At 39.6% G+C, this 16,682-nt stretch overlaps 1 protein-coding gene across 2 annotated transcripts in view; it reads right to left on the bottom strand.

Moving 5' to 3' along the window:
* The window catches only part of LOC131429623 (glycogen synthase kinase-3 beta), a 109,553-nt gene that overhangs the window by 65,721 nt on the left and 27,150 nt on the right, over nt 1-16,682 (bottom strand). For both annotated transcript variants that reach the window (XM_058593860.1, XM_058593861.1), the window contains exon 2: nt 6,699-7,670. In XM_058593860.1, coding sequence (XP_058449843.1) covers nt 6,699-7,599 — 901 coding nt within the window. In that variant the 5' untranslated portion in view covers nt 7,600-7,670. The remainder of the gene's footprint in view (nt 1-6,698; nt 7,671-16,682) is intronic.

Here is a 16,682-nt window from a genome sequence, read left to right as displayed (position 1 = left end):
GCATGTGTTTTTTTGCATGACTAAAAAAACGCGAAAGGTAGATGCATAAACGAGTGACTGCATACTCGACAGCCGGCTGTCCGGAGTTTTGTCAATTTAGGAGATTGACTGTTTCGTGCATTATATTGCCAGCACAAAGTAACACATAAAACTATAATACTTTAAAACATTCTTGGTAGCCGGCTACCCAGAGCAATAAACACATGATAACATTATTAAAACACTTACTAACAAAGTATCCTCTCCTGTGATGCATGTGGGAATGCAGAGGATTCCTCGGTTCTTAGTAGCAACATGCATCGAACTAACAATCCTTTCCCTCCCAAGTAGATCTGCATTCGGACGTGGCCGGCGTCGGTATTGATCAGCATGCATGGTTCAATACAGTTTGCACAGTGTGAAACAATGTGTTATTCCCAAACATGTTACTTCAAAAAATCATTTTGCAATCTCAATTGGTCCAGATCAATAACGGAGTAGCAACACACGGGCGGTCTCTAATGCTAATGCTAATGCTATACTTTTTCTTCATTTCGAATCAATTACAACACGATACTAGGATAATTGTACGATTCGGTGAAATGCCATTCGGAAAAATAACGAAAGGTCATTCGTCGAAATGGGTTTTGGTGAAATGACCTTCTTCTGTTCAATATTAAGCTGTTTTGCCTTTCTTCATAGAAAGGTATTAGAATTGTTGGAAAACCCGACTTTCGAACGGAGCCTCAGAGACCCATAGTGTTATATACCATTCGACACAGTTCGACGAGATCGGAAAATGTGTGTATGTGTGCAATTTTCGAAGATATGTTCATCGCTCAATTTTCTCAAAGATGGTTGAATCGATTTTAACAAACTTAGGCTCGTTTAAAAGCTACTGTCACGACATTGATCAAGTTCAAAGATCAAGCGGCTGTAACTTCTGGTTCCGGAGATACGATGGTATAAGAGACGTAACCGACAAAACGCATTGTTTTCTTACCGCGCAAGTTTCTCGGAAATGGCTGAACCGATTTTGACAAGCCTAGGCTCGTTTGAAAGCTACTATTAGGCCATTGAGCAGGTTCGAAGATCAAATGGCTGCGACTTTGTGTTCCGAAGATATGATGGTATAATTTTTCTATGTTCCGGAAAAAAAATTTCTCGTTATGACACTAAATCTCAACGTTTCATGCAATTCTAAGACTTTTAACATTAACATTTTTTTTTGATATTGTAAATTAGAGAAATGATGCCGAGTATGTTACATCAACACTGAAGCATGCTTTTGTGAACTACTCGAATCAATCTGAATTAATTGGCGTCAGAAATGATCCCATGTCAGAAATTATTGAAAAAAATCAGTTATTAAAAAAAATTGAAGAGAGGGAAAGGCATTATCACACCACTACGTGAATTAAGAAGGGATTTTTTCATGTGTTTCACATGCTGGGCTATTTAACTGGCAAAACGGTTTCCCCGGATAGATGAAGTTGTCCGTCTCTGCGGTAACTTTTTCTCAAATTTTTATTTCACTGTTTCATTCAACAGTTTTTTCCACTGTTGTCGTTAGTTATTGATAAAAAAATACTTTCATTAGTAAAATCGGCAAGCTACGCTGGACTTCGGTTAACATTTCATCAGTACTCAACAAAAGTACTAATTCTAATTCGAAAATGATTAACTTAAGAAAAAATATTGTGAAATTGTATACCCTACATTCGGCGAACGACCCAATGTTTAAAATTGAGATGAAATAAATTTATACATTAATGGTGTAAATTAATTCGTGTCGATTTTTTTTTTTTGAAATTTGAAACTTTACTGACACAAAATGGTTACAAATTCAATATTCAAATTATTGTCAATCGCTTGCCACTACTTTTTTCCATCTTACGGAAAAATGAATTGCTGATTTCAATTTCCTGGGTTTTGAAATAAAAATTTCCTGTTTTTAGAATGAGCCCAAATCGCTTCTGTTTAAATTGTGGTAATTCGTTTGTTCAATGAACGAAACCATTCAAAAGAATTTTCATGCTCTAATTGTTATATTGTAAATTCAATTATTGACAATGTCATGCCCAACAAAACAATATAAAGTCTCAGTTCGTGCTCGCATCTCATCCGACACAGTCGCAAATCGTTTACGGCCGAGATAACAGAAACAAAGACAATACAGTGTAGTGAACAATAGAGTGTACGAAATGGGCAAACACGATTTAACAAAGCTTGAAACTTGGCCTACAAGACCAAATTCAATTTGTATTGATTTCAAGCGCTGCAAAGTTAGACCAGCAGCAAATGAAATTGAAATCTTACTTAAAGAACGAATGCATCTAGACGCTAATAATGTAAGTGAAATTCAATTCAACAAGGCGTCTAACTGTGTGTACATAATGTTCAAACGTGAAAGAGATGCAATTGCATTCGCTTCGGTTAACAACGAGGTGCATAGTGTTGATCATGACAATGTTAAATATAAAATCCCTGTGCACATGGTGGACAATGCAATAGAAGTACGCGTACATGACCTTTCCCCGCAGACCAGCGATGGGTTCGTTCGGGAAAACATGTCGCAGTACGGTGGCGTTCTTTCCATCGAAAGGGGAGTATGGCGGAATTTTCTCCCCGGTATCCGGAATGGCGTGCGAGTGGTACGTATGCAACTACGTAAAGCAATTCCATCTTATATCGTTTGTGGTCAAGATGGAATACATCCGTGTAGAACGCTGATTACGTATGAAAATCAACTGGATACATGTCAGTTTTGTGAACAACCTGCACACTACGGCAAACCTTGCACTGAAACTGCGAAAACAAACAAAAACAAGGACAACCGCTCAACAACGGAAACTAGTGAATGCAGTGCTCCTGTTTCAAAAACACCTTCACCATATAACCAACCAGCAACTGCAACCAATGTACAACAACACGCTTCTACAGTAACTAGCAACGAGATCAAGATTGCGAATAATAAGGAAAACGAAAAGAAGACGGAAATCAACAATACCACCGATGAGTCAATGGACGACGAGGCGAGCCACGAAAAAGTGCCCCTCAATCCTCGCAGGAGTCACCCTAGAAAAAGGATGACAGCGAGATCGAATACAAAAATTTTTTTATTTCAAAAATCGGCTCAATCGGCCACGTAAAGCTTGCACGCAAATAGGCCTGAATAAAAATGTCTTTTAAATAAAAAAAAATATAAAGTCTCATCCCAAAATAAAAATTTCACTCAGGAGTGCAGGACATAGCATCCGTCACAAGCGTCGAGAAGGATAAGAGATTTCAATAGGGTTCTGAATTCTTAGCATCTTTCGTGAAATAACCAGAAAAATGAACAGAAAGTACGAGTTCTTCGTAATGAACTCTCCGCTGATCTCTAACCAGTTTTATTTCCAAATAGCCTAACTAGTTGATCTTCTATGAGAAATGCTTCTACAATTGATTTGGATTTAGCTGATTTGTGTAACATTTGTAGTAAATGATTTCTCAAGTAGACTTTGATTTAGATCATTCACCAATAGCAATGAATAATTCAATTAGTTTTTTATTCTACCACCTTAGAACTAATCGTCTAGGATACAGACCTCATATCTTTGTGCGAACCCTGAAATTGGTTTGGGAAATCCGACTGATATCGGCTGATACAGCAATAGATTGTTTTAATCATTACATGATTGAAGTTAGGAGTCAAACAGTTCCAAAAGCTCATGAACTGCTCCTTCGTCGGCATGAATATCTTGTGATCCCACTATAAAATCCATAGTTGAGCCCATTTAAAAGAAAATTAAACATAGATTCACTAAACAAATCAAACCATATTCTAGAAAAAAAAACTATGGTTTTTTCAGCTTTCAAACTAGTTTCAGCTCTCAAAGAAGGAAATTAAATTAAACGGTGGATAAAGTCAAAATCGACAACCTTTTTGTGCCTCATTTTTTGACTACGTCGTAATTGGAGAAGTGCTGATCAGCCAGGCCTTGCTTCATCGACAGGAAAAAATAGTAATTGGAATCGTCATTTAGGGGTTATCCTAAGTTTGTTCTTTGACTTGTCAGTGCAGAGCAGTTTAAACTGAACTGCTTAGTGCAAACTTAATCCGAAGTTAAGTTTAAGTTTGCACTAAGCAGTTCAATTTGAACTGCTCTGCACTGACGATTCTAAGACGAAACGTAAAGAAAAGTAAAAACGGTTATGTGCCCAAAGCACAAACTTAGGATAACCCCTAAATGACCATACCTGAATCGGCCAGTATTAGCCGAAAAAGACGTTTTCGTTCGGCACGTCAGAAAAGACATGGCACTACGGCGCCAATTGAAAAAGTGTTTTGCAAATAGCATTAACTTTACGTCTGCTTAGCGGTTCAAATTGAACTGTTTAAGTTTGCACTAAGCAGTTCAATTTGAACTGCTCGCCACTGACGATTCTAAGACGAAACGTAAAGAAAAGTAATTGGAAGCTGCAGTGTCTGAGTTAAATAGCGGGTGGAGTACGAATTCTCATTTGAACGTTTCTAAGTATTTTTGTACAGGCTTTGCAACATGTGGGCGAGCATTGTCAAGATGCAATTTCACTTTTCCGTGTTCATTGGTTTATTGTGGTCAATTTTATTTAATATCGTTAATTCAATTTATACGGCACCCAATTGCCTACCTTTCGTATCATTTCTATTGATTTTACCTGTTGGCAATTAATTGACTAAGTAGCTTCGAGTGATTTGCAAGTTTTTCTTGCGTTTGCGACGAGTTTTGGACGATCAGTTCCTCCAATTCTTCATCTTAAAAGGCTCCGATTCGTTCTTCGTTTACCAAATCGAAAGTGCCATTTTTAAACCGTAAAAACCACTTCCGAAACGTTCGCTCAGCAAAAGTATGCGTACCATACTTTTCCACCAAAATACGATGACTTTCGGCGACTGTTTTCTTCATATGGAAATAATGAAGAACTTTAAAATACTTTATACGACACAAATTTTCATATATGTGAGTTTATATCCAATCGAAACTCCAAGGGAACGTGCTACTTGAGCCAATTTGATCTGTTTCCCGAACAAGAAAAAGTTCCAACATTTTAATTTACGTTTGAATATTTCTGCTGTCGAGCTTCCGCTATTCACTGAACTGTTCTGAATGTTTTTCATTTCATTTAAATTCATTTTTGTTTCACAAATCGCACGAACGTGACGTGTAGGAAAAGGTGGTTGAAAAACATTCAGCTTTCAAGTAAATTAGGTAGAAAATGATTTTCAAAAAATAAGGATTCTGAATGGCTATGAAGAAAATTGGGTGGATGAATTTCTGCCTGAAAGACAGTGTGGCCTTTATCAATCATGCTAAGCCTTCTTGGTCCCATGCGAAATGCGAAAAACCGGTTGATCCTGGCTACCGTCTTCAATGTCTTAGAGAAAAGCATGACATTAAATATGCAGCAAAGGGGATCCTTTCCCCCTTCAAAAATATAGCCATTTTCAATAAAAGTTATGATTACTGACATACTTGAGAATCGGAGCTATATAACCGACAATTGACCAATGAGGACTTGTTTTTTTTCCCTCTTATGACAATTCCCCTTCGGATAATTTATCAATTATTTAAAGTCCTTCGTTCTAATTCGGTAATCAGTCAATCATAATAGATCAGCCAGGACAAGTTAGCTAATTGTGTCTGTTATTCCGTTCGAAGCGAAAACAGTCGCTGTCCCAGTTAAGGTTTCGTTTCAAATTAGTTTGAAGTCATCGACTGACGCTTCGTTCCGGACGGTGTATTAATAATAAATTAATCACTTGGCCCACTGCGCGGCCATCGTGCAACGTATGTCTTGCAGAAATACGAAATAAGATAGTCCACTATGTGACTACAACCGACGACGAAAAATTGTCGCGAAGTAAAGATGGTGGGGGTTGTGGTGACAGGTTTTGAATAATTTAGAACTATGGTATGGTTGCTGTTGCTTTAGTAGTTCCAAAGGAGTAGCAGTCGGGACATAGTGCGCTGCTTTCATACCATCTAGGATGTGGTGGTACAAAATCCCTACATTTTCATACTTGCTGCTGGGCGAAACGTGACGATAACGGTTTCGTCATGCAATGACCTCTTCTCGTATTCCCTCAAATGAAGTCATTCTCGGTCTCGGAAGCAGACCCAGCTCAAGGATAAGTTGTGAAACTAAAGAACAGAAATGTTTTGAAGCGCAGAAGCTATTATTCATTATTTTACATTTATAGGCAAACATTTCACCATGAACGAAGCTGCTGATAAGTTTCTAACGCAGTATGGCATTTTAACCCGGGTTCCAATAGCTGCAAATGGGATTAAGCGATCAATGTCTGTGAAGAGGATGAATGGAGCAAAAAAAAACATCGAAGAAGCATAATTATCTGATTCATGTGGTTAATCGTGTATCGAACATTCTACACCATAGTCTTTGGTTGACTGACTATCACTTTTTCACACCTTCTGAGACGAACCAAATCACTATTGGAAAGTTAGCAGAAAAGCAATCAAGTACGACATGAGCTTTTTTTCCGGAGCATGATTACGGTCCGGTCCCGTGTAATTAATAAACACGGGCGATCTATCGATACTCGAGTGGAAAACTACAATACGATGTATTTGTGTGTTCAACTAGCGCAATCAATGTGAAATGGTGATCGGTAATGGTAATCAATATTTTTCCGAGCGAAATAAAACAAGCAATTAAATAGCAGTAGTACTCACACATATCCCGAACTTTCCTCGTCAGTCGACTAAAGCTAAAACAGGTACACTGGGTGGTCGTTTCTTCGCCGTCCAATCCGCGTTTCTCCAGCTTCTTCTCCTGTTTGCGTCGTTTTTTCTCCTCGGCAAGCTGCTGCTGTACGGCGAACTTATCCCGCAACTTTGGGCTCCCATTTTCGTCGATGTAGTACAGTGTGTGCTCCAGCCCGTCGTACTTGTTGATCAGTTTGGGATCGATGGAAAAGGCCTGCAGCAGGCTGGCGTCGTCGAACTTCAGCCGTTGCTGTGCGGCCGCCGGACCAGCGGCTACCGGTGCCGAAGCTTTTTTCGCGCCACCGCCGGTATCGCAGGGTTTGGTGGCCCCACCGGGGACCCGATGATCGTCAGTCTCGTCCTTCCTAGGCGCTACTACTCCTATATCACTACTACTATCACAGGTGGTTACGGCGGCGGTTAAAGCTTGAGGTCGAGGACTGTTCACGTCCGGTAAACTCTGGCAAGTGCGTTTGTTCAGTATCCGATCAGTCTTACTCTCGTGCGAGGCGTTCGCTGGCTCGAAACCATCCACATCCTCGTCGGCGTCGATCTCGACTTCGTCCTCGTCGTCCTTTTCTCCAATTACGTAAGTTGGCTTCGGACCCGGCACTTCGGTGTACTCCTCCACGGCACTCAGATGCTGCGTGCTGGCACTGGCACTGTGCGTCCTATCAATGTCTGTGGTCGACATGAACACACCGGAATCCGACGCTACGATCGTACCCGTGCTAAGTGGTGGAAATGTCTGATTGTGCCGCTGGTCGTCCGTTTCGCATTCGCTGTTGTGTTTGATGGCCTCCGCCCGACGCCGCACGATTGCCGCCAGCGTCAGCGGCGGTGTGTCCCCTAGATTGATCTGCTTCATTGTGTGTCCGGTCCGAATCTTGACAGCAGAAGCAGCCCTGTCTCAGTCAGGCCGGCCGTTTCCTATCTGCTCTGTTTTTGGTTTGTCGATTTGTGTTTCCACATGTTCGGAAAGAATAAACAACGGGCTTAATTAGTGTTGGATGCCAAACAAGTACATACAGAACACAGGCGCACGGTCACGCGGAGCAATCGATTATCGCTTGGACACTGGAGTGCACGGTCGTCCATTATCATGTTTATGCAGGGTTAATTTGCGAGTCGAATCACGCAGCGGATCTCAGCTCTTATCAATCGTGTGTCGTCTCCTAATTAGCATGTATGGAATCAGTTTTTGTTTTGTTTGTTTTCAACACGAAAGGCCACAACATAGTTTGCGCCCATTACAAGCCAACATCGCTGGGTTTGTTTGTCTTTTAACTAACCAATTGATATGGATTTTAATATAATATAATCGGAATTATTCAGCAAGAAGTTTTCAATTGAGACTTTCCTTAAATTTTATATAATTTGATTTGATATTATTTGAATCGTGATAAGTTGTCTGCTTTTGGGGAAGTAAGAAAACCAAAAAAAAAAACTCCGATTTTTTTAAACTGTCAAAATTATACAAAGTTGTCTGAAAACATGATTATCGAAATTCAAAAGTTCTTCAATATAGAGTTTTAAATTTTTGGAATCTAGTCGAGTTTAGGAATTAAAGAAAAAGTCTACTCGCGGTCAGTTTGGTAACTAAAATTCTTTGGGAACGCAAGGAATCAGAACAAATTGGCTCAAATGGCACATTCCCCTTGATATTTGGAGATTTGTGCCTTGCCGTCAATTTACTTTTAGCATCATTTTCCTGATATATAAGAGGGATCGATTGAAAGGAAATGGTAAGGATTGGACTAGGAGTATGGGAAAAATTGACGACACAAAAACAAATAAAAGCAGAAGTAAATTCTGCACCCCTAAGAGATGCTGAACAATCTGCTGGGGATCACATTTAGTGGAAGCAGAAGAAAATTCTGAACCTCTACGAGGCTGCGAACAATCTGCTGTTAATAAAACCTCCTACCCCCGAGAGGATTTAGAGATCTTACAAAAGCGACACCATTCTGCACTCCCGGAAGAATGCAGAACAATTCGCAGTATGTACGAGCAGAAGTAAATTCGGTACCTTCTAAAGAATGCCAAACAGTCTGCTAAACCCTATTTAAGGTGAATACAGAAAGGATTCATTCACTCCAGGAAGAACGATGAACCCTTCTGACTATAGCTCCTTACCACATTGGGTGAGAAACGAGAGAATATCTTTTAATTTTAGCTCCGCATACACAGAATCAACCCGGATACGTAGTTGCGTCAATGCGGGACAGTTACATATCAGATGATATGAAGTACCGTAATCGCATTCACACAAATCACACGAATAATACTCAGCACGTTGAATAGTAGCCATGTGATAATTGAGTTTGCAATGTCCAGTCAGAGCTCTGACCAGAATACTGCAATGATGCTTGGAGAAATGCAGTAGACACTTTGACATTTTCAGATTTAAATCTGGTAGAAATGCTTTTGTCTGAGCGCAAGTTTGCAAGCTGCGCCAGTAGCTGGCATGTTTAGATGCAGCCCAAGAACGAATCTTGTGCTTTATCCAACTTGTTGAAAGTGGTAAAGCTGGTTCAGGACCAACGAAATCATTCGTTGCATCAGCTCTAGCCAACTCATCAGCCCATTCATTTCCAGTAATACCAGAACTGCCGGGTACCCATAAGAAGTAAACAGCATTTGAAATGCTGAGGTCTTCAATTTGAGTTCGACATGCGATCACTAGATTCGACCGTGAGTCATTCGAACTGAGTGCTTTTAAGGCTGCCAGACTGTCGGAATAAAAATAATTTCGTTTGCCACAGATCCTCTGCTGAAGTGCCGAATGTATTCCACATAGAATCGCGTAGATTTCTGCTTGGAACACAGAACAGTATCTACCAAGTGAATGAGACTGCTTCAGCCTCATTTCACGAAAGTAGACACCAGCACCAGCACGACCATTCAACCGCCCGTATAACAAACTATGTGTTCATCAAGTTGTCGTTCCAAATAACCAGTCAACCATTCCTCACGAAGAGGATAGCTCACATTGAATGTTTTGAAAGCAAAACTGCCTGTGAGAGTTAGGTCAATAGGAGCGAGTAAATACTCATCCCACGTTACTATGAGTGAGTTTGTCTCGTCGACAACATTTTCCAAATCAATTGGGGTTTCAATTGTTGGATGGTATCCGTAAAATCTAGTCGCCAAGCCCTCTTCATAGAGGTCCCAGTTTGTAGATTTGGGATTACGATATGTGATAATATCAAATTTAACGTTTGAATGATAAAAGAACATGTACTTATGATCAGTTTGGTTAATACCAACGATGCCTCTGCCTTAAGAGTCAGTTTACTAAATCTGATCAAAACAATTACTTAATTTTGTAATTAGTAAAAACGTGGAGCCAAAAAAACTACAATGCTTTTGAGGCCATCGTCCAAGTACCAGACCTTTGAACAACTTTTATTTATCTGCAGGGTAAAAATAGCTGGAAAATTTGGAGGATTTTCCGAGTGTTATTAAAAACAGCTCAGAAAAATGAGTGTTTTTGTGATCTTTCGCAATTATTTGGGAAAATAATGCGATGATATTTCATTTAGTACTTCAAATCGTCAAACTACAATGAAACCGGTTATGTAAAATTAGTTGATTTTCCAGGAAAAGCGTGAAAAACTTTTCCAAAAATGTGTCTGAATGTAATCCTCGTAGCCAGCATATTTGAAAAACGATTTTCACATGCAGTTTATATGAAAAAAGATTTTCATGTCATCGCATTATGTTTCCAAATAATCACAAAAACACTTCTTTTTCAGAGCTATTTTTGAAAACACACGAAAAATCCTCCGAATTTTCCGGCCATTTTCACCATGTAGATAGATAAAAGTTTTTCAAAAGTGTTTCTGCTTTTGGCAAATATTTAGATTTAAATTTAGAAAAAAAAATTAACACAATTGATATAATTAAAATTACAATTTCTTGGAAAATGGTTAACGGGAATCGAAAAGTTTAGAGAAAAGAAAATATACGAGATTTGAATGGATTTTTTCAGAGGTTTCACACTTTTGTGTATTCAATTATGATTATGCAAGACTTTACCACTACGTTACCTACAAATATTTGAAACAGTCGATAGCACAGCAATTCCACGAGAAACTGACATAAGATCTCTCAGAATTTCGTAGTATTTGGAAGAATCGTTCTCCATAGAAAAATATTAGACCCGTATGCTTACCTTTCTCATATAAAAAGGGGAGCCGAATGTCACATACCATTCGGCTCAACTCGACGAACTGAGAAAATACCTGTGTGTATGTGTGTATGTATGTATGTGAGTATGTGACAAATAATGTCACTCGATTTTCTCATAGATGGCTGAACCGATTTTCACAAACTCAGATTCAAATGAAAGATCTTAAGGTCCCATTGATCGCTATTGAAGTTTATCTTTATCCGACTTCCGGTTCCGGAACTACAAGGAAATATGTGCAAATCTAAGAAAAAATTTACCTTTCTCGGAAATTTCTTAACCGATTTTTACAAACTAAAATGCAAATGAAAGGTCTTGGAATTCTTTAAGAAGTCCCCGAAAAGTTGATCTAGATCTGACTTAAATGATTAAAACATTTAAAAAAATCCTTACATGGTTCGCTATAGGCGATTATAAGCCAATATATTTGGTTTCTTGTAGTTGTTGTACGGTAAGTGCTGGAGGTGGAGTGTTCGTTACTTTAATTGATAATGGTTAGAGTAGCACAAATCAATCTCCAGCATAAACGTACAGCAACTATGAATCTATCCAGACTTCTGCAAGAAGGTAAAGCTTCTTTAGCTTTGGTTCAAGAACCATATTTCCAAAAGGGAAACTTCTACGTTGGAAAATTCTTAAACCCAGTCTTTGTTGCCTTTAACAAGACCGGAATGACTAATCCACGTGAAATGCCTCGAGCATGCATACTTGCAAATAGTGCTCTCGATGTCTCTCTCATATCAGAGCTCACAACTCGGGATATTTGTGCTGTCACAGTTGGTATGACTACTGATGGCATAGACAGGAAATATGTCTATTGTTCGGCATATTTGCCGCATAACCAACCTTCGCCAAGCGATGACTTCAAAAAGGTTGTATCATACTGCTGCAAAAGTGATTTACCGCTTGTAATCGGCAGTGACATAAATGCTCACCATATCATTTGGGGCAGCACAGATATTAATTCGAGAGGCTCTGATATGATGGAATTTGTGAGCAGTACAAACCTGCACATAGTCAATGCAGGAAACCGTCCAACTTTTGCGAGATCTGGCAGAGAGGAGGTTTTGGACGTAACTCTCTGCTCTGATAGAATTGCGCATGAGTTGGTGAATTGGCTCGTCTCCGATGAGCTCGAACCTTCGTTGTCTGATCATAAGTACATATTCTTTGATCATTCAAACGTTAAATTTGATATTATCACATATCGTAATCCCAAATCTACAAACTGGGACCTCTATGAAGAGGGCTTGGCGACTAGATTTTACGGGTACCAACCAACAATTGAAACCCCAATTGATTTGGAAAATGTTGTCGACGAGACAAACTCACTCATAGTTGCAGCATATGAAGAGGCTTGTCCACTTCGGATTGTGCGAGCTACTAGAGGAACTCCTTGGTGGAATGCTGAACTTGCTAGACTAAGGAAACTATGCAGAAGAGCTTGGAACCACCGTCGCAGAAATGGGTCGGAAGCATTCGTGTTGGCTCGAAGGGCTTACAAAAATGCTCTTCGATCGTCTGAGCGAAGTGGTTGGAAAAGCCTCTGCACAAATGTCTCTAGTCTCAACGAGGCTAGCAGATTAAATAAGTTACTTTCGAAGTCTAAGGACTTTAATGTCAGTTTCTTAAGAACTTCAGATGGTGAACACTTGTCTGATGAAGGTGATGTACTTCACTATCTTTTTAACACTCACTTTCCAGGATGTATGGATCCATCACCGACAGCTCTTCCCGAGACTTTTTCAGGTAGTTACGATTCTTGGGCCCTTGCTCGAAGCGTTGTGACGATTGAATCGGTCAAATGGGCAGTTGAGAGTTTTGCTTCGTACAAGTCTCCGGGAAAGGATGGAGTTTTCCCAGTGTTACTGCAGAAAGGGTATGAACATTTCAAACATGTTTTGAAGAAAATACTTACTTTTAGTCTTGCGACAGGATATATTCCAAGAGCCTGGCAGGAAATAATTGTCAAATTTATTCCCAAAGGCGGTCGCGACACTTATGAGGAAGCGAAGAGTTTCAGGCCTATCAGTCTAAGCTCATTTCTTCTTAAAACAGTGGAACGCATAGTCGATCACTATATCAGAAATGTTAGTTTGGGCCTGCATCCGCTACATGGAATGCAACATGCTTACCAGCGTGGAAAGTCCACTACAACCCTGTTACATGATGTTGTGTACAACATTGAAAAAGCTTTCTCACAAAAGCAATCTTGCTTGGGAGTTTTCCTAGATATTGAAGGTGCCTTTGATAACGTGTCTTTCAATTCAATTCTGGAAGCAGCCCGTGGTCATGGCATACCTTCAAGTATCACAAATTGGATACACGCAATGCTTAGCAATCGACTTCTTTGTTCATCGCTTCGGCAAGCAGAGATTAGAAAGCTAAGTGTCTGTGGGTGTCCTCAAGGTGGTGTACTATCCCCACTTTTATGGAACCTTGTCGCTGATGGTTTGTTAAGAAAACTTAATAACCTTGGATTTCCGACTTATGGTTTTGCCGACGATTATCATATATTGATGACCGGTATAAGCATTAACACTCTCTTTGATTTAATGCAGCAAGCCCTGCGATCTGTTGAACAATGGTGTTGTCAGGTTGGATTATCTGTAAATCCGGGCAAAACATCAATGGTTCTTTTCACTCATCGTAGGATAATCACAGGAGCTCGTCCGTTGCAGTTCTTTGGTTCAGAGGTCACTGTGGTCGAACAAGTTAAATACGTCGGGGTTATTCTTGACTCAAAACTGAATTGGTCTGCTCACATTGACTTCAGAATTAAAAGAGCTTGCATGGCTTTCGGCCAATGTAGACGAGCTTTTGGAAAATCATGGGGACTCAAACCCAGATATATTCATTGGATCTACACAACTATTGTTAGACCAATTTTAGCATATGGATGTCTTGTATGGTGGCAGAAAGGAGAAGTCGCGACAGTTCAGTCAAAGCTAAATCATCTCCAAAGGATGGTCCTAATGGCGATGACAGGAGCATTCACGACAACTCCTACTGCTGCTCTAGAGGCGCTACTGTGCATTAAACCACTACATGTGTTCCTAAAACAAGAAGCATTATCTTGTGCATATCGTCTTAAGGTTACAGGGCTTTGGAACAGTAACCCATTAGATTATGCTACCAGCCACACTCGCTTGTGGTCTCAAATGGTTACGTGGGATGAGTATTTACTCGCTCCTAGTGACCTAACTCTCACATGCAGTTTTCCTTTCAAAACATTCAATGTGAGCTATCCTTTTCGTGAGGAATGGTTGTCTGGTTGTCTGGAACGACAACTTGATGAACACATAGTTTGTTATACGGACGGTTCTCTGTTGAATGGTCGTGCTGGTGCTGGTGTCTACTGTCGTGAAATGAGGCTGGAGCAGTCTCATTCACTTGGTAGATACTGTACTGTGTTTCAAGCAGAAATCTACGCGATTCTGTGTGGAGTACAATCGGCACTTCAGCAGAGGATCTGTGGTAAGCGAATTTATTTTTGTTCCGACAGTCAGGCAGCGTTAAAAGCACTCAGTTCGAATGACTCACGGTCGAATCTAGTGATCGCATGTCGAACTCAAATTGAAGACCTCAGCATTTCAAATGCTGTTTACTTCTTATGGGTACCCGGCCATTCTGGTATTACTGGAAATGAATGGGCTGATGAGTTGGCTAGAGCTGGTGCAACGAATGATTTCGTTGGTCCTGAACCAGCTTTACCACTTTCAACTAGTTGGATAAAGCACAAGATTCGTTCTTGGGCTGTATCCAAACATGCCAGCTACTGGCGCAGCTTGCAAACTTGCGCTCAGACAAAAGCATTTCTACCAGATTTAAATCTGAAAATGTCAAAGTGTCTACTGCATTTCTCCAAGCATCATTGCAGTATTCTGGTCAGAGCTCTGACTGGACATTGCAAACTCAATTATCACATGGCTACTATTCAACGTGCTGAGTATTATTCGTGTGATTTGTGTGAATGCGATTATGGTACTTCATATCATCTGATATGTAACTGTCCCGCATTGACGCAGCTACGTATCCGGGTTTTTGGTTCTCCATACATGGTTGAGTCTGTGTATGCGGAGCTAAAATTGAAGGATATTCTCTCGTTTCTTACCCAATGTGGTAAGGAGCTATAGTCAGAAGGGTTCATCGTTCTTCCTGGAGTGAATGAATCCCTTCTGTATTTACCTTAAATAGGGTTTAGCAGATTGTTTGGCATCTTTTAGGGGGTGCCGAATTTACTTCTGCTCGTACAAACTGCGAATCGTTCTGCATTCTTCCGGGAGTGCAGAATGGTGTCGCTTTTGTAAGATCTTCAAATCCTCTCGGGGGTTGGAGGTTTTATTAACAGCGGACTGTTCGGGACCTCGTAGAGGTTCAGAATTTACTTCTGCTTCCACTAAATGTGATCCTCAGCAGATTGTTCGGCATCCCTTAGGGGTGCAGAATTTACTTCTGCTTTTATGTGTTTTTGTGTCGTCAATTTTTCCCATCCTCCTAGTCCAACCCTTACCATTTCCTTTCAATCCTTCCCTCTTATATATCGGGAAAATGATGCTAAAAACAAATTGATGGCAAGGCACAAATCTCCAAATATCAAGGGGAACGTGCCATTTGAGCCAATTTGTTCTGATTCCTGAAGAAAAAATTTACCTTTCTCGGAAATTTCTTAACCGATTTTTACAAACTAAAATGCAAATGAAAGGTCTTGGAATTCTTTAAGAAGTCCCCGAAAAGTTGATCTAGATCTGACTTCCGGTTCCGGTATTGCAGTGCCATTAATAAATTTTTTCCATTTCATGAGTATTTTTTCACAAGCGATGGCGGAATGAGGTGCACATTTTTATAAAATTTACTGGTAAATTCATCTAGTTGGCAGGCCTTGTTGGTTGGTGGATTTATAAATCTACTTCAGGACTACTAGTTCCCGGTTTCCGCTTCCGAAAGCACCGGCAATAGTGAAGAAAAGCTTCAAAAACGGAACTCACTTAGACTTCTCAGCAACTCTCAACCGATTTTCACAAATCATGATTCGAATTAACTCTCTCAGTGTCTTAAAAGATACTTTGCAATTTCATATAGATCCGACTTCCGGTTCCGAAATTATAGGGCAATGAGTATCAAAACTTTTGAACTGTGATACAAAATTATGCAAAATCGGTCCGGAAGAAGAAGAAAACGCACCAGCCTAGCACACAGCGTGCTTTGTCCAATTTTGTATAGCATGCAGAATTGCTAAATTTAAATATATATTAACTTGACATAACTGTTTACAAATTGAAAAGATGATGGTAGTTTATACCAAAGAATGTTTTCGATTTTATTCAAATTTGAAAAAAAAAGTTGACAGAATCTTCTAGTGATGTTTTTGAAAACATAAGTAATATGAGAAAGCCATCATTACACAATTAGGTGGATTAAAAAAGGTTCCACGCAAAATCAGCCACCCAAAATTTTTTTTTCATCTAACTATTTTTTTTCGGTAAAGAACTCGAAAATATTCGACACGTTTTTTTTTATTTCAATATGGTAAAATCTAATAGAGATACAAAAATTCGTCCAAGACATGAAATGTGCGTCTTTTCCTTAGCTTTCAAATAAGCAATTCCACAAAACAACCTTTCAAAGTTAATATAATGAAAAAAGTAAATAATTATTAAACAAATAAAAAAAATTCAAACTTGGGCCTAATTCTTTTTCTTTTTTCGTTGAAAAATAGCCTTAGGGGCCTAATTCAATCTTGGCAAAGTTTCTAAGTG

Source organism: Malaya genurostris, chromosome 2 (assembly GCF_030247185.1).
Source record: "Malaya genurostris strain Urasoe2022 chromosome 2, Malgen_1.1, whole genome shotgun sequence".
NCBI classification, from domain to species: domain Eukaryota; kingdom Metazoa; phylum Arthropoda; class Insecta; order Diptera; family Culicidae; genus Malaya; species Malaya genurostris.
This window is presented reverse-complemented; position numbering and strand designations above follow the sequence as displayed.